The 19,000-nt window shown below is 47.1% G+C and overlaps 1 protein-coding gene across 3 annotated transcripts in view; it reads right to left on the bottom strand.

Moving 5' to 3' along the window:
- The window catches only part of LOC135822841 (uncharacterized), a 103,917-nt gene extending 85,732 nt beyond the window's left edge, over positions 1 to 18,185 (bottom strand). For 2 of the 3 annotated variants that reach the window (XM_065335677.1, XM_065335676.1), the window contains exons 1-6: positions 17,752 to 18,185; positions 14,306 to 14,659; positions 12,826 to 13,206; positions 10,786 to 10,981; positions 8,527 to 8,690; positions 366 to 491 (exon numbers count right to left, since the gene is read on the bottom strand). In XM_065335677.1, the coding sequence (XP_065191749.1) occupies positions 366 to 491; positions 8,527 to 8,690; positions 10,786 to 10,981; positions 12,826 to 13,206; positions 14,306 to 14,659; positions 17,752 to 17,848 (1,318 nt within the window). In that variant the 5' untranslated portion in view covers positions 17,849 to 18,185. The remainder of the gene's footprint in view (positions 1 to 365; positions 492 to 8,526; positions 8,691 to 10,785; positions 10,982 to 12,825; positions 13,207 to 14,305; positions 14,660 to 17,751) is intronic. The other variant, XM_065335678.1, reaches the window with a different exon arrangement.
- Positions 18,186 to 19,000: the final 815 nt, after the last annotated feature.

Raw genomic sequence — 19,000 nt, forward strand, 5'->3', positions numbered from 1 at the left:
ACATGACATCTGTGGACTGGGCTTGGGTTGTGTCTGGGTCAGCAGATCCATGCCAGGACCGTGATGTGGACTGGGCTGCGTCTGGGTCAGCAAATCCATGCCAGGATCGCGATCATCACCACAAATTAGAGAGAACGCCTAAGTCCAGGGTCAAAACCCACTTCGTTGTGGGAACTATGGTCATGTGTCGTCTCCCAACATGACCGACTCCCTGGTGATCAGTAACCATAGTGACAGCTTGCATGTACAGTAACCGTGGTGACAGCTAGCATGTACAGTAACCATGGTGACAGCTAGTGTGCACAGTAGCCATGGTGACAGGAAGCACATGGGACATATATGGTGCTGCTTTACTGTCAACTTACAATAGTTGCAGCTAGTGCCGAAGCAGTCTTTGTTACAGACACAATAGGGTGCGCCTTTCTTATCCACTGCACAATGACCATACTGGCACTGTAGATGGGTGTCCAACACTTGGCTGCAGTTCACCTCTATGAAGATAGGCAAGTATGCATACACACACACACGGCCACACACGCACGCACGCACACGAGCATGCATACACACACACACACACATGCACACGCACGCGCGCGCGCGCACACACACACACACACACACACACACACACACACACAAACACACACTCGTAAGACACACACACACACACCCACAGGCAAGACACACTTAACCCTTTACCATTCGTGTGTACTTGAGTCGATCTCTAGAGATCGATGAACATGCATACACTAAAACATTCGTAGCTCGATCGATTCTTGTCGGAATTTAAAAAAACTAAGTATCTAGGAAGAAGCCGAAGGGCCCAGCTTTCCATTGCATCAATCGGTGAAGAGCTGTAATGTCGCATTCCAAAGATATGACACTCGACATTTCAGCCACGGCAAAAGTCGAATTCCTTTCAGAGTGACTGACCTTGAGCGGGAAACTTCCCCTCTCTTGGCATGCTGAGTCACTTTGGCATGCTTTGAGCGCGTGGGCAGCATGAAAAGAAACTCAAGCAAAAAATTTGGAATGTTTACGATGAAGGAGCGAGAAATGGATGGCGAGGAGAGAATTTCCTCGTATATCCAGCGATGGGATGTATTTGAAGTTCCCTGGCGCTGGATATGTGATCTCGGTAGTGCCCTGTTTGAGCTCAATGTACGCAGCTCGTGGAGAGCTTTCCAGAATGCCCAAGATTGTGAAAATTGGTTTATTAGAACCGAAGATATTCTCAGAATAAGGTGAGAATTATTGCAATTTGGAGTGTTGGGAAATTTGGTCGGTTGGTAAAGGGTTAATGCTTATGGCATTCTAGTATGGGCCTGGGAGATCTGACCAGTCCATGCTGTTGACTGGTTTTATGTCACCTAAATCCTGGACAACGTGGACACCCTGCCTGTCTCAAGTAACAAGTTAGTTGCTAGAAAACTTCGGTCACATCACTTTGACTACAGCCACTATGCGACTCCTGGTGAAGTCCAAGAGTGAGAGAAGAGTGAGAGGTTGCATGTACCCATCAAACAGTGTTCTGCATTTCTCTGTAACGATCTATCACACATGACACCAGTTGTTGCCCATGGCAACCATGCTCCATACAGCCAGCTCCAGGGTCTTGTTAACATGTACATGTATAATTGTGAGCGGACAAGGTAGAAATGGAACGTTAACTGCAGTCTGGCAAAAACTGTTTTTTTTTGCATTAAGGTCACCTACAACTATCTGTTTTTCAGATCCCAAAATTTCAGGCTGATACTATGGTGGGAAGTGCCTTACATTCACCATTTTCTAGATGCCGGTCAGTATTTTAACGTCTATTTCGGGATGATTTAAACAGTCCACCCTTCAGTACAACCTAAACACTGAAAAAAAACCAATATCTTGGCCTGTATTTCTCCACAAGTGTATATCAGTGTGAAAGATGAGCTGATCACACACATGGACTCGTTTGAGGTGGAACCAAGCAACAAAACCACATAACTAGAAACAGCCGGAGCCGAAAAATCAGCTCCAGAGTAACTCGTGATGCAAGGCAAAATAATAGGACTGTTGAAGCTGGTACTCAATCCACACATCAAATACCACTACACACATGTCAAAAATAGAAGAATTTGGTGGACAAATGGTAATTCCAGTGCGTTCTTGCTTCAGCCATGTCTGCACGCTCTCATCGTATACTGTTGGCGACCTCGGAATCTGCTCTGATGCATTGAGGCTCCCGACGACTGAGCGGCGCACCTTGGTAATATAGTTAGTAACATTTTGGCAGGAGACAGACAGCTCTTGAACACACAGCATCGAAATAATATTCCGGAGAGGCACCACCAATACGGTGCCCATTGGCGAAGTCCACGAGTCCACAGACTTGAGAAACTGTACTTAACGTAACGTTACACATCAGTCCGCAATCCGAGGCCCGATTTGACTTCTTTCCACTCAGCTCATGTTCACCAGCCTTGACCATTCTGTGTATCTCAATTCTTAAAACACTGATTTCCAGACAGTGCACGTTGCAGGTCTGCCACTTGCATCCAATGTATTGGGCAACAGCTAGCTAGTTGTTCTGGGCTACCTGTATACCAGGTATACGTTCCCCTGGCTGTGGTGCACGACGCTATTGTTTCTTCAGCTCCTGCCCTGTGTGCTTCAGAGCTCTGAAGTCGGTTCGGCGGATACATTCAGTACAACTCAGCATCCACAGGAACGTTCCCCTTCATTGGTGTTATCATCATTACTGCTGTCACCACGTTCGCCTGCATCTGAAAGATCCATCTCATTTGTTCCCTATGTCTTTTTGTACCGCGCTGAAGCTAGCAGCAAACAAAACGCTGATCGCCCCGTCGTTTTCGGCGTAGTGGAAGACGCTCTCGACTACTACCTGACTCAGAAACGCTCTCAGAATCAGAGAAGCTCTCAGCACCTGACAGCAGGCTATCAGCTGATCGCCGTCACCTCCAAATTCGCCCGTCAATACGCCACCCGTCGCACAACTAGCTGCCATATCTTCCTTCAGCCATAACGGATTCACTTCAAATTTTGAGTGCTGAACCTTGAAGCCCTGTGCTGAGCGAGGCACAAGCGCTTGATGCAAATAGAGCCCTCTAACCCAGGTAAAAAATATGCCACAGTTTGCCAAACTTCAAACGCCTGTATCTCAAAATGATGTCATGCAGCTAACGTTCCATTTCTACCTTGTCCGCTCACAATTATATACTTGTAGGGTGTTACGATGGGGCAATGGTGTGCAAGTTAATTGGCACATTCACGCTACACAAGCTGACACTGGATTTGATCAGGGATGACATCGGCCTGTATTGTGACGACGGACTTGCAGTACTCAAGGCAGTGTCCCTGCTGTTCAACGCAGACGGATGTGGTGTTACAATGGTGCAGAGGTGTGCGAGCTAACTGCCACATAATTATGTGCTACACAAGCTGACGCAGGATCTGAACAAGGATGACATCGGCCTGTATTGTGACGACGGACTTGTGGTGTTGCGCAAAAAACACCGGGAGTGAGGCAGACCGCACTAGGAAAAGAATGATTCAAATATTTAAGGAGTTGGGGCTGCGCATTACGATCGAGACAAACCGGAATATAGTCATGCAGCTATGTAGCTGTGGCCCTCAGCTTGAATACTGGTAAACAGTACCCGTACAGAAAGCCCAACGATAAACCTGTATACATTCACTCCAAGTCCAATCACCCGCCCAACATCATAGAACAACTTTCCGCTGCTATAAGCCGCCGGGTTACAAAACCTATCACACGAAGAGGGAACATTTAATCTGGCCGCCCCTATCTATAAAGAGACCCTCCACGCTAGTAGATTTAAGGAGGAGGTTGAACATAAAAGCGAACGGAAAGAGGGGGGGGGGGGGGAGACGAGGAGAAACCATCAGTACATCATTTGGTTCAACCCTCCGCTCAGGAAATAGCGTACAGGCCAATGTGACGGGAAAATTCCTACGCCTCACTGATCAACACTTCCCAAAACACTTCCCGAAAGGTTTACCACCTCATAACGTATTCAATAGGAACAGAGTAAAATCAGTTATAGCTGCATGCAAAACTTCCGCGGCATCATCAACACCAATAACAAAGGTGTTTTTACAGCGACTACAAACCAGCCACAACCCTCTGCCCTCTGCCCTCTGCCATGTGACTGTAGTAACGCCGCACAGTGCCCCCTTGATGGTGATTGCCTGTCACAATCCATAGCGTACAAAGTAACAGTAAATGAAGACCCCGACGACAGAGAGTACACCGGACTCACCAAGCCTCCCTTCAAGAGTACACCGGACTCACCGAGCCTCCCTTCAAGAGTACACCGGACTCACCAAGCCTCCCTTCAAGAGTACACCGGACTCATCGAGCCTCCCTTCAAGAGTACACCGGACTCAACGAGCCTCCCTTCAAATACAGGTATAGTAACCATACTATAAGCTTCCGTCATGAACGGTATCAGAACAAGACTGAACTGCCAAATCATGTGTGGAACCTGAAGAGCTTCCGTCATGAACGGTATCAGAACAAGACTGAATTGCCAAATCATGTGTGGAACCTGAAGAGCTTCCGTCATGAACGGTATCAGAACAAGACTGAACTGCCAAATCATGTGTGGAACCTGAAGCGGGTGGGGACACCCTACTCTGTTCGATGGCATGTTCACACGAGGACACCGGCGTATTCCAACAAGTCGAAAAGGTGCAACCTATGCAGAATCGAGAAGCTTACAATACTAAACCCAAGAATCCGAAGAGTCGGAACAAAAGAAGCGAACTAGTATCAAAATTCCGCCATGAAAACAAATATTACATAAAAAATACTTCACACCTAGCATGGCATACTGTAAAACTGGAAAGTCTAACGAACAAAAAGTTTAACTTTTTTGTAATTTTGGCATGATAACGTGCAGAAAGTTTAACGATGGCTACCTGGCCACCCATCTGTACGTTAATCTACACACAGACATATAGCGATAACGTTTTTTCAAATAACGAAAATCAATTTGTCGTTAAAACGTTAGACTTTGTGACTCGTTAGACTTTCCGGTTTTACAGTAGTAGAGCAAGTAAGGAACCAGCCACAGCTGCAGCACAAGGACAGTACCCTGCACAATCATGACACAAGTAACCAGTCACAGCTGCAGCACAAGGACAGTACCCTGCACAATCATGACACAAGTAACCAGTCACAGCTGCAGCACAAGGACAGTACCCTGCACAATCATGACACAAGTAACCAGTCACAGCTGCAGCACAAGGACAGTACCCTGTACAATCATGACACAAGTAACCAGCCACAGCTGCAGCGCAAGGACAGTACCCTGCACAATCATGACACAAGTAACCAGTCACAGCTGCAGCACAAGGACAGTAGAAGGGACGGCTCGATACCGAGACGCTTTGACAGCCAAATTTGTATAGACCCAAACCGATCATCAGCGTTGATTTTTCACTCGAAATATGTTTGTGGAAGGAAACTGGCATGTTGAAGTTTCCTCTGAGGCCAGAGTCAATCGAACTGAGCCACTCCTTTGTGTTGACCCATTGCCTCCAAGTTGCCCAATTTTTCGCTTCAAAAAAGTTCAAATCAGAGGTGGCTCCAAACCGGACACGTTTTAGAGTGCACGTCAAATTCACTCTGGGTCTGAAATTAGGTAATTGCTATCGCTCTACGACGGCCAGTACAGAATAACAATAAGCCTTGTGTGTGCTTCCATTAGTTTTGATTGGTATGCTGTGCTTTATTGGCGAGAGGCGAGCCGCTGTTTACCTGCGACAAGAAGTTGATTTTTCGAAAGTCGTAAAACTCAAGTCGCAGTGCGAAGCAACACGTCAAAAACTGACCTGCTTGGTATGGCGCTTCTGGTCATCGCAGAGCCATGAAATTTTGGCTCGGAGTATAACACATCGTAGTCTCACTGTGACATATGTTTTCTAATCAAAATACCAAGAGAGAAAGTGAATATTGAGTCCGATCCGGTTTGCAACCTATGTCCTATTTGAAACCGTCCCCTCTACCCTGCACAATTATGACACAAGTAACCAGTCACAGCTGCAGCACAAGGACAGTACCCTGCACAATCATGACACAAGTAACCAGTCACAGCTGCAACGCAAGGACAATACCCTGCACAATTATGACACAAGTTACCAGTCACAGCTGCAGCGCAAGGACAGTACCCTGCACAATCATGACACAAGTAGCCAGTCACAGCTGCAACGCAAGGACAGTACCCTGCACAATCATGACACAAGTAACCAGTCACAGCTGCAACGCAAGGACAGTACCCTGTACAATCATGACACAAGTAAGGAACCAGTGTCATCTGCAGCGCAAGGACAGTACCCTGTACAACCATGACTGGTTTGGCGTACGTCAGTGCTACTTCTGAAGTATTTTGTACCTCCTCCCGTACATTGGCTCCTTCTACAACGTTGTCCTGCGGGGAGGCTGCATGCACCCGTACATTGGCTTCTTCTACTACGTTGTCCTGCTGGGAGGCTGCATACACCCCGTACTTGCCCCACCTCCTCACCCTTGCCTGGGTAGATACTTGCGCACCGCGGATATTTGCCATAGCTACCCAGGCCTTTCATCTTGCACGCTTTCTCTCAAACTCTCTCTCTCTCTCTCTCTCTCTCTTTCATCATGTAGTCGTTCGCCTTTCTCTCCGTCTCCCTAATAAATGTTTCGTCCTATTCGTGAATCGTGTAGAGTTATATCAATTTAAGCACCAAGTATCACACATGATCATATTCATAGTGATTAGTCTCAGGTTTTAGTATCAGTCGTCTGATTGCAGTAGCATGAAACTTTGAGTTATGAAAAATCCAAACTGGACCTCTTTCTGTTTGTTTTTTCGTTTGAAACCCTCTGCACTTTGTGCATCGACCCCTTTTCAGGTAATTGCCAAAACTTACTCCTTTGTATTTGTACATGTAGATCATAGACTGAGGTACACACCAAGGTACAGATCCAGTGTAGATCATAGACTGAGGTACATGACAAGGTACAGATCCAGTGTAGATCATAGACTGAGGTGCACACCAAGGTACAGATCCAGTGTAGATCATAGACTGAGGTACATGCCAAGGTGCAGATCCAGTGTAGATCATAGACTGGGGTACATGACAAGGTGCAGATCCAGTGTAGATCATAGACTGGGGTACATGACAAGGTACAGATCCAGTGTAGATCATAGACTGAGGTACATGCCAAGGTGCAGATCCAGTGTAGATCATAGACTGAGGTACATGCCAAGGTGCAGATCCAGTGTAGATCATAGACTGGGGTACATGACAAGGTACAGATCCAGTGTAGATCATAGACTGAGGTACATGACAAGGTACAGATCCAGTGTCACAACTACGTTCACAGAAGTACAAGTCAATTCGTGGACAGATTGGAGACATCCTGAAAGGACTCAGGATAAAACAATCTGTCCCCAATCTGTCACCATTGAAACTCAGGCAGATTAAAACACTGATCCAATCATGTTGTGAGCTAACAGCCACCCCTCAAATTGCACTGCTTTCTACACTATACTCAAAATTTAATTATTTTATTCATTCAACACTTCGGTGCATGACCATCACCAGGAGCCTGATTATTCCTGATGGTTCCCGATGGTTCCTGATGGTTCCCGATGGTCATAGACCGAAACGTTGGAAGAATAAAAGAATTTTGAGTAAAGAGTAAAAAGCAGTGCAATTTGAGGGGTGGCTGTTAGCCCACAACATAATCGGATATGATGAAGCTGCAAGAAGCATCCAAACTCATCTGGGATAAAACGATGATCATAAAATGTAAATCTTTTCGTTCTGCGGAATTTATCGATACTGGCGGATGACCTCTCAACTGGTCTTTGTTCACAGGTGGTCTGTCAATACAATCAGTCATGTCAAATTGCATATCAAAGCATATGACTGGTCTAACAAGACATGTGGTCTCTCAATGCAGATGGTCTCTCAAAGTAGGTGGTTTATCAAGACATGTGGTCTCTCAAAGCAGGTGGTCTCTCAAAGCAGGTTGATTCTCAAGACAGGTGCCAAGGTTGTGATTGTTCTTGATCACACCATATCATGTTGCCTACCTGTAACCATGGTAACAGTGATGGTAATGCTCTGTGTTGTCACTCTTACACCATATCATGTTGCCATGGTAATGCTCTGTGTTTTCACTCTTACACCATATCATGTAGTGCCTACCTGTAACCATGGTAATGCTCTGTGTTTTCACTCTTACACCATATCATGTAGTGCCTACCTGTAACCATGGCAATGCTCTGTGTTTTCACTCTTACACCATATCATGTTGCCATGGTAATGCTCTGTGTTTTCACTCTTACACCATATCATGTTGCCATGGTAATGCTCTGTGTTTTCACTCTTACACCATATCATGTAGTGCCTACCTGTAACCATGGTAATGCTCTGTGTTTTCACTCTTACACCATATCATGTTGCCATGGTAATGCTCTGTGTTTTCACTCTTACACCATATCATGTAGTGCCTACCTGTAACAGTGACGGTAATGCTCTGTGTTTTCACTCCCAACTTGGGAATGGCAGATTTAAACTCAAACTGCCAATCACCGCTGTCTTCAGTTCTGACAGGTCGTAGGATTGTAAAATTGTAGAGAAAGCTACAATTCACGGCGTGCAGAAGAATCGGCTGGGCGCTGTGTACAGATAAAATATCACACGGAATCAACAATGTCAATAACTTTCAGTTCACACTTAGGTGGTGGGCGTATGCGTATGTGTGTACATGTGTGTGGGTGTGAGCGTTTGTGTGTGTGTACATTTGTGTGTGTGCGGGTGTGTATGTGTGGGTGTGTAAGTATGTATATGATATTATGTGTGTGTGTGTGTGTGTGTGTGTGTGTGTGTGTGTGTGTGTGTGTGTGTGTGTGTGTGTGTGTGTGTGTGTGTGTGTGTGTGTGTGTGTGTGTGTGTGTGTGTGTGTGTGTGTGTGTGTGTGTGTGTGTGTGTGTGTGTGTGTGTGTGTGTGTGTGTGTGTGTGTGTGTGTGTGTGTGTGTGTGTGTGTGTGTGTGTGTGTGTGTGTGTGTGTGTGTGTGTGTGTGTGTGTGTGTGTGTGTGTGTGTGTGTGTGTGTGTGTGTGTGTGTGTGTGTGTGTGTGTGTGTGTGTGTGTGTGTGTGTGTGTGTGTGTGTGTGTGTGTGTGTGTGTGTGTGTGTGTGTGTGTGTGTGTGTGTGTGTGTGTGTGTGTGTGTGTGTGTGTGTGTGTGTGTGTGTGTGTGTGTGTGTGTGTGTGTGTGTGTGTGTGTGTGTGTGTGTGTGTGTGTGTGTGTGTGTGTGTGTGTGTGTGTGTGTGTGTGTGTGTGTGTGTGTGTGTGTGTGTGTGTGTGTGTGTGTGTGTGTGTGTGTGTGTGTGTGTGTGTGTGTGTGTGTGTGTGTGTGTGTGTGTGTGTGTGTGTGTGTGTGTGTGTGTGTGTGTGTGTGTGTGTGTGTGTGTGTGTGTGTGTGTGTGTGTGTGTGTGTGTGTGTGTGTGTGTGTGTGTGTGTGTGTGTGTGTGTGTGTGTGTGTGTGTGTGTGTGTGTGTGTGTGTGTGTGTGTGTGTGTGTGTGTGTGTGTGTGTGTGTGTGTGTGTGTGTGTGTGTGTGTGTGTGTGTGTGTGTGTGTGTGTGTGTGTGTATAAGTATGGTGCAGTATGGTGCAGTGGCATGTGCAGCGATTTCCAATCGATAGGTTGCGGGTTCGATTCCTAACGATTATGGTCACACACGTCTTTCTTCTCTTTCTCAGATTCTTCCTGACTTTTCTTTCATTCTCCTGGGTGGTTACCAACAGCCAGTGCATGCCGGGGTATGTGGTGTGATGTGTGTGAGGGAAAAAAAAATGAAAAGACAAAAAATAGGGATTCACTGGCCAGAAAAAGTCACTTCGAATAGCTGTACGGTGTAGACCAGGCTGAATAGTGACGGTCAATTCTTCAGCCTTGCAAGCTGTTGAATGGTGCAATCCCAGCACAAGTTGCCATGGCTTCTGCCATAGCATTGCTATCATCGCCTCCGGCGATGGGCGTCAAAAGGTCAAAGGTACAAGTATGGATGTGTGTCAGAGTTACAGCAGAAAGGCTTTTGTTTCCTCTAGAGTGTGTCTGCAGTATGTGTGTACATCTGTAAACGTATGTACATGTGTGAACGTGTGGAAACGTGTGTGCGCGTGTGTACATGTGTGTGTATGTGTGTGTGTGTGTGTGTGTGTGTGTGTGTGTGTGTGTGCGTGCGTGTGTGTGTGTGTGTGCGTGCGTGTGTGCGTATGATGTGTTGGGGTGCTGCCGTATTTGGGTGATGAGTTGAAGTGATGTGTTGAGGTGATGTGTTGAGGTGATGTGTTAAGGTGATGAGTTGAGGTGATGTGTTGAGGTAGGTAGCGAGAAGGAGCCAAGGGTGTGTTTGATCCCGGTAGCCTAATAGGAAGGGCACTGTCCCGGAAAAAAGGGGTGCCAGGTTTGAACCCCGCTGGTGGATCCTTCTTTTGCAAGAGTTTTCAATGTGTTGATAAGGTGATGTTTTCGGTTGATGTGTTGGGTTTCATGTGTTGGGTTTCATGTGTTGGGGTTGATGCGTTGGGGTTGATGTGTTGCGGCTGATGCGTTGGGGTGATGGGTTCGGGTGATTTGTTCGGGTGATGGGTTCGGGTGATGGGTTCGGGTGATTTGTTCGGGTGATGTGTTCGGTTGATATGATATTGTGGTGCAGCTATGGAATCCAAAATGGAGCGAAAAAGACGAATCAAGTATATCTTACGGTTGGTAGTAATTATATCCGTCTATAATGACATCGTGTCCTTGAGGTGAGCGCACTTTAACAGCTTGTTGTACTGAACTCTGGTACGTAATGATGAAATGCACAGGATGCTCGCCAGCGATCAAACTGTTGGATTCCTTTGCCGTGGCAGTACCAAACACCAGCTGCTGTCCTGCAACACCTGCTGGACACAATCCTACAGAACATAGTCATAAGCAAAGCAGAAAAGTGCAGTCAGACCTCGCCGCTTATCCGCTCCTCTTTTATCCGGACCCCTCGCCATCCGGAAGAATACCGTTGCTTACTGATTTACAGCATATGTCATGCATACATACGGTATGTGTGTTCGATTATCCGCTTCCCTTGCCTATTCGGATATTTTTTGTGGAAAACGGCATGTGTGCGGGTATGCGAGGTCTGACTGTCGTTCTTAGTATCTGTTCTGTTCTGTTTCGAAATCAATTGCTATTCTACAACAATTTTTGTGAAGGTAGGTCATTGCTACTGTTCTGCCCATATTGTTAATTTTACTGGGGTTGAGTATCGGGTGCAATATGAGCCTGTGGGTCAGTGTGCATGCGTGCATTTATGGTTGTGTATGGTGTGTGGGTGGTGTGTGTGTGTGTGTGGGTGGTGTGTGTGTGTGTGTGTGTGTGTGTGTGGATGTGTGTGTGTGGGGGGGGTGTGTGTGTGTGTGTGTGTGTGTGTGTGTGTGTGTGTGTGTGTGTGTGTGTGTGTGTGTGTGTGTGTGTGTGTGTGTGTGTGTGTGTGTGTGTGTGTGTGTGTGTGTGTGTGTGTGTGTGTGTGTGTGTGTGTGTGTGTGTGTGTGTGTGTGTGTGTGTGTGTGTGTGTGTGTGTGTGTGTGTGTGTGTGTGTGTGTGTGTGTGTGTGTGTGTGTGTGTGTGTGTGTGTGTGTGTGTGTGTGTGTGTGTGTGTGTGTGTGTGTGTGTGTGTGTGTGTGTGTGTGTGTGTGTGTGTGTGTGTGTGTGTGTGTGTGTGTGTGTGTGTGTGTGTGTGTGTGTGTGTGTGTGTGTGTGTGTGTGTGTGTGTGTGTGTGTGTGTGTGTGTGTGTGTGTGTGTGTGTGTGTGTGTGTGTGTGTGTGTGTGTGTGTGTGTGTGTGTGTGTGTGTGTGTGTGTGTGTGTGTGTGTGTGTGTGTGTGTGTGTGTGTGTGTGTGTGTGTGTGTGTGCTACAGTGTGTGTGTGTGTGTGTGTGTGAGTGTGTGTGTGTGTGTGTGTGTGTGTGTGTGTGTGTGTGTGTGTGTGTGTGTGTGTGTGTGTGTGTGTGTGTGTGTGTGTGTGTGCTACTGGTAAGGTGGTGTGTGTGCTATGTCCTATTTTACTAGGGTTGGGTATCGGGTGCAATATGAGCCTGTAGGTGAGTGTGCATGCGTGCGTTTATGCTTGTGTATCGTGTGTGCGTGGCGTGTGTGTGTGTGTGTGTGTGTGTGTGTGTGTGTGTGTGTGTGTGTGTGTGTGTGTGTGTGTGTGTGTGCGTGGTGTGCGTGCGTGGTGTGTGTGTGGGGGGGGGGGGGTGGTAGGTGTGGGTGGTGTGTGTGTGTGTGTGTGTGTGTGTGTGTGTGGTGTGTGTGGGTGGGTGGTGTGTGGGTGGCGTGTGGGTGGGTGGTGTGTGGGTGTGTGGGTGGGTGGTGTGTGGGTGGTGTGTGGGTGGGTGGTGTGTGGGTGGGTGGTGGCTGGGTGGTGTATGGGTGGGTGGTGTGTGTGCTACCGGGTGTGCCTGTGGGTGGTGTGTGGGTGGGTGGTGGGTGGGTGGTGTGTGGGTGGGTGGTGGGTGGGTGGTGTGTGGGTGGGTGGTGGGTGGGTGGTGTGTGGGTGGGTGGTGTGTGGGTGGGTGGTGGGTGGGTGGTGTACGGGTGGGTGGTGTGTGTGCTACCGGGTGTGCCTGTGGGTGGGTGTGTAGGTGTGCCTGTGTTGTTCGTAGTTACGTGGTGTGTGTGTGTGTGTGTCTGTGTGTGTGTGTGTGTGTGTGTGTGTGTGTTTGAAAAGGCAATTCTTCTGCAGCTACTGCATCATCACTAACCGTAAGCTGTTAACTTGAAGGTAAAGGTCTGCACTGTCTGTTTGCCCATGACTGTGTTAGAGGCAGTACACTGCAAACACCCAATGCATCCGTAGAGTATGGATACGCTGTCGTCTGGTTTGCGTGAGAAACAAGATGAGTTGACGGCGGTGCGGCATTGCTGAGTCGTGCTGTTACGGGAGTATGGACAGTGCTGACCTTGCTCATCACCGCACAGGTCACACTGGTTAACCCCTTTGACATCACAGCCATGGCTAGACCTGTTCATACTCCACGTCACCACGGCTGGTGGATTGGAAACGAACGGGCAATGCACAGTGCTACCCTCTCGAGGCATGCGATCTAGATACCCCGGTGCTGAAGTATCCAGCATGACCGGATCTGTTGCAAACAGGAAGAAACAGTTTCACGATGATCAATTCTACATTTTCATAGAAAACAAGAAAACGCACTTTGGTCAATTTGCAACTCAGAGTTGCATGCCTTTCAAAGGCGCGACATTCTTACTGAGGGTTAATCTGCACATCCCAGTTTCATGCCATAGGCAAGCTTCAGGAAGCTGCCCCGTTCAGTTGGCTGTGAACTGCCAAACTCCAAGGGTAGCAGTAATCATCGTGACCTCAGCCCGCAGTGCATCCCGAGATTGGGAGGTGGCAAGACGCTTCTGTGTGCGGATGGACACCAGTGCATCACCCAGAGATGGGTCCTGGCGGAGAATCCGTTGCACTAGGGAACCACGTACAATACAGTACATGGATGATCCAGTACACTGGTGATCCAGTACACTGGTGATCCAGTACACTGGTGATCCAGTACACTGGTGATCCAGTACACTGGTGATCCAGTACACTGGTGATCCAGTACACTGGTGATCCAGTACACTGGTGATCCAGTACACTGGTGATCCAGTACACTGGTGATCCAGTACACTGGTGATCCAGTACACTGGTGATCCAGTACACTGGTGATCCAGTACATGGATGATCCAGTACACTGGTGATCCAGTACACTGGTGATCCAGTACACTGGTGATCCAGTACACTGGTGATCCAGTACACTGGTGATCCAGTACACTGGTGATCCAGTACATCGGTGATACAGTACATGTATGACAGAGTACATTGATGATACAGTCCATTGGTGATACAGCGCATTGATGATACAGCGCATTGGTGATACAGTACATTCATACAGTGAATTGATGATACAGTACATGGATGATGTATGCAGTGCATCATATACTACAGGGTCACTCGCAGCACAGGGATCTCAGATGCTCAGCCAAAATGCGAAAGTTGACCCAAAATAGGAAAGTTGACCGAGAAATAGACATAATTGACGGAAAGCCTGGTTTCGCACCAGTCAAATGGGTCCGCATTTTTGAAATAAGGTCCTACCATGAGCAGACTGGCCTAACCGGATGCCATGGCCATGGCCGTGACGAGCACGAGCATACACATCAAGTGCTACATGTACTCACATGTTACGTTTAAAGTGTAGATGACGGCAGTTGCTTGCACTGAGCACTGCAGCGGTTGACAGAACACTTGTCCGTGATTCTGCTGTATTTGGAAAGAAGCTGTCAGCCATGGACTTGAGCTATTCTGAATGACTTTACTACCACTACCGCCCACTGAAACTTGGAATACGAAGCGGCAATCACCATCGTCAGCCATTTTGTTCGTCGCGTTGTCACCATAGCAGCCATATGTTCCCGTCGGGAGTGTATGATTAGCCGGCCAGGTTAAATTGGTGAAGAGCTCGCAGCTAACACCACTGATGCAACACCAACTGAAGATCACTATAAAGACAGATGTTGCGAGAAAACGTAACCCTGCATCCGGACAAGAACAAAGACAAGGACGACGGTAAGGATAACAACACGACAAGACTATCAGCTCATTACAATCACACCAAGGACAGGGGTGTAGCCAGGATCATGGTCAAGGTTGTAAATGCCCATAATTTTCTTCCAAAAACGTTCTTTTGAGGAATCTTGTACATGTATAATATTGTATGCATGCTAGTGCGGTGTACACCTTGAATTATTTATGTATAATGAATGTCTCCAGCTTGCCAATCCAACAATCTACTTCCTCCGCGTCATTAAAATTGTTGCTTCCCAGAGAGATTTTTCGAATTTATTTTGTCCACTCGAGGGGCAAAGAAATCAGCTAGAAATTGAGGCAGAGCATTGTCGACGGACCAAGCTTTAGTTTGTGGCCTCCCGCTTCGCTGCACTTGCAGCTAAGGTCGACGGCTTCATCAGAGTTTGAGGCAGACCCTTCAGCACTCAACAATACGCTTAAGAAGACGCGCGTTCAAATTCAGGTCAAGAAACTTCGTTTTCAAGCGATCCATGCCTCCAGGTGGCAGGGGATGAAGGCAAGCTAGCATTTTTCAAGTAGACTGTAACGACCTTCCAGCGGGGTAGGGTAAGCAGTTCCGCACCTTCTTTCCTTGGCGAGCACTTTGCTGATTTTGTCGGTGTTTTCAGACCTGCTACCTTCGCAGCAACATGCGCCACAAGTAGCGCATTTTTGGAATTTAGACCACTTTGTTCATGGAGTAACTAATACTTGCACACTGACTCCAACGGAAAAGTGCAAGCACGTGTAGTACAATGCAGTACTCGCAGATCTACATGTACGTAGCATGCACCCGGTCTGGGCTGAGGGCAGTCGCGGTTGTTTGATCATACAAATGCATGCCAAGCCAGACCCATGGTCGAAATTTTTGAGGGGGTGCTTTGGCACCCAAAGCACCCCCCCCCCCCCCTGCCTACGCGCCTGAAGGATGACAACACGACAAGACTGTCAGCTCATTGCACTCACACCCGTCACCTGATATGGTCCCGTTCCAAAAACTTCAACAAACTCTGCTGACGGTATTCTAAGCATTTATGTTGCAGTGCAAGTTCTGAGTTTCTACAGGGGCGGCCGAAACCGTCCGGTTGGTCCGGTCATGACCGGACCAACTCTTTGCCGGCCAACGTGTGTTTACTGCTGAGAGGGTCATGTGACTACCCGCCTTATCATACACAAACTGTATGAATGCCTGTTGTCATGTGACTACCCGCCTTATCATACACAAACTGTATGAATGGCTGTTGTCATGTGACTACCCACCTTATCATACACAAACTGTATGAATGGCTGTTGTCATGTGACTACCCGCCTTATCATACACAAACTGTATGAATGGCTGTTGTCATGTGACTACCCGCCTTATCATACACAAACTGTATGAATGGCTGTTGTCATGTGACTACCCGCCTTATCATACACAAACTGTATGAATGGCTGTTGTCATGTGACTACCCGCCTTATCATACACAAACTGTATGAATGGCTGTTGTCATGTGACTAGCCGCCTTATCATACACAAACTGTATGAATGGCTGTTGTCATGTGTACCCACCTTATCAGGTACAATATATGAATGGCTGTTGCATGGCGGGACCAATCAATAACTGCTTGCGCCGCCGGTCCTGATCTAACATTTACAACACCGATTAGTTGGCCCATTACAGAGGTATTGTTAATAGTGGAAATGACAGCAATAAAATGTTACCCGGGTGACATGTTTCATGCCCACAGTAATTCAATACCATATTTCCATGATGGTAAGTCGCACCACTATTTTAAGGTCTATCATATCGTTCCAAAACATTCACTTCGGTAGTAGAACATGCTCGATTGTAAGTCTTACTCTTTTCCTTGCTAGCCGTGGTTGGCTATAAGAACCCTGCAATCGCCACGCAAAGTGGTCATTGGCTACCCCAGCCATGTATTGCTAAGAATAAAATAAAAATAAATAAAGTCGCACACCCTTTGTTGGCTCTGAAGTTTAGTGTAGAAAGGTGTAAGACTTATATTCGGGGAAATACGCTAATCAATTTAGGTCGTGCACAATCCAGTCCGGATTTGAATTGTACAGTCAACTTGGCTAATAACGACTGCGGATACAATGACAATTCGCGATTAACGACAGAATTTCCATGCCCAGAGCAAAGTCTCATCCAACTGTGATACATAATATTGAGACTTCGGGTATAACAACACTTCGCGAATAAGGACACCTTTCTGATGCCCCGCCGAGTGTCGTTATAAGCGAAGTTGACTGTATCTCGACTGCTATATTGTGACTGCTGATGAGCGCGTTTGCAATCTTCATTTCAATACTACGGTTTTTGTCTCCTCGTCAATTATCATGTTACAAACCCAAACGTTTTACTCATTACAGGAATGAAAAACAACGTTCCTATTATTCCAAACATAGGAACGTTGTTGCAGCTATGTGTGTGTATGTGTTTGATGACAGCACAACGTGTATAGTACAACTACTTCTAGCATCCCTTGCTAGCAACGCCGGAATGACATTGCTAGCAACGCCGGAATGACATTGCTAGCAACGCCGGAATGACATTGCTCTATTCATTGCTGTGCCTGTTCATGTATTTGTTGTGGGAATAGTAGTCTCCACGCCGCCTGTTCATGTATTTGTTGTGGGAATAGTAGTGTCCACGCCGCCTGTTCATGTATTTGTTGTGGGAATAGTAGTGTCCACGCCGCCTGTTCATGTATTTGTTGTGGGAATAGTAGTGTCCACGCCGCCTGTTCATGTATTTGTTGTGAGAATAGTAGTGTCCACGCCGCCTGTTCATGTATTTGTTGTGGGAATAGTAGTGTCCACGCCGCCTGTTCATGTATTTGTTGTGGGAATAGTAGTGTCCACGCCGCCTGTTCATGTATTTGTTGTGGGAATAGTAGTGTCCACGCCGCCTGTTCATGTATTTGTTGTGGGAATAGTAGTGTCCACGCCGCCTGTTCATGCTCATCATGGTCATCACTTTACTATTTTTACACATTTCTGCAACATGCGGCAACTGGACCATTGGGAAATTCGGCAGGCACTCGCACTTACCCAGTGAATGTATAGCTTTGCATTTGGCCGCATGCTGTTGATTGGCTATGACAGCACGTCTTTGCTTGGCCAGCCATCGCGTCTTCGCCACAGCCATGACCGTGATATGCGGGCAGCCGACATCAAGGAGAGAAAGAACAGGTGCACTCGTCTTGTTCAGCACGAACACTGGCTAATACCGCTCACGTTTGCATGCCCGGGACGATTCCAAGTAAACTTATTTTGGTTACAACGTCGCTAGTGATTGAAATTGAAAGGGTTTTGTTACCCGAATGCTATATACACTATCGACATCACTCGACATCAGTCATTCAGTGTCATGGTACTACTTCGGTGATTTACGGACAATATGGACAATACGAACTGAACAAAGCACCAAGGTCAGGAGATGGGCGATGTCCAAATGGACTCGTTTCAAAACATTCTGTTTGTGGTACCCATGCGAGTAAAGCTCGCTCCAGTCCAGAGAGTATTTTGGTCCGTGACTCATTTTCGTCATCATCGTCCCTTTATCACATCACTCGTTGATTTCTTGTACATGTACTATCAACTACAGTACTTAGTAGTACGAGTGCATGCAATGCCAGTACTCTGGTACTGGCAGTAGGGAAAACTGTCCAGCGCTCCGCTCAGTCTGTCTGCTGTCTACTGTCACTGCAGACTGAGTGCAGTGATGACGGCATCACAATAATGAATCAGCTGACTGACATGATTAGTTTTTAGTATCCTATCAGTATGACTTTTTTACGTTCCACGCATCATACTGCATCATGCTGCAGCATGCAGACGCAGACTGGCTTGTGTCAAATAACGACACGTGACTTGTGTCTCCACTCAGATCATGTGACCCCCAAACCCGCGATATTCATGTTAAAACAAAATGGCGTCACGATTTATTGAAAGTGGTATAGTTGGTGGAACGAGTGTTCAAAACCATTTGAACTTCATACTGTTCGTCTTCTTTTTGACATGCTCTCTTTCCATCGTCCTTAGCTTTTGTTTGTTGTGAGCTGTTTTGGCTTTCTCCTATACCTCTGGGGGATGCCAAGTGATGGTTTTGATAGGCTGGTGATGGCTGTGAGTGAGAGGTTGCCGATCGGCGTCGTCCTCGCTATAGCGATGAAAATACTAGTTACTGCGAACCTGGCAGATATCACAAGACGTCGGAGCGTCCAGGAGCAAAGGGATCTTGGGTTTTCACTGGAATCTAGTTCCTCCAGCATCGTGTAGCCCACCGTCGGTGAATGGC

Source organism: Sycon ciliatum, chromosome 8 (genome assembly GCF_964019385.1).
Source record: "Sycon ciliatum chromosome 8, ocSycCili1.1, whole genome shotgun sequence".
Lineage (NCBI taxonomy): Eukaryota > Metazoa > Porifera > Calcarea > Leucosolenida > Sycettidae > Sycon > Sycon ciliatum.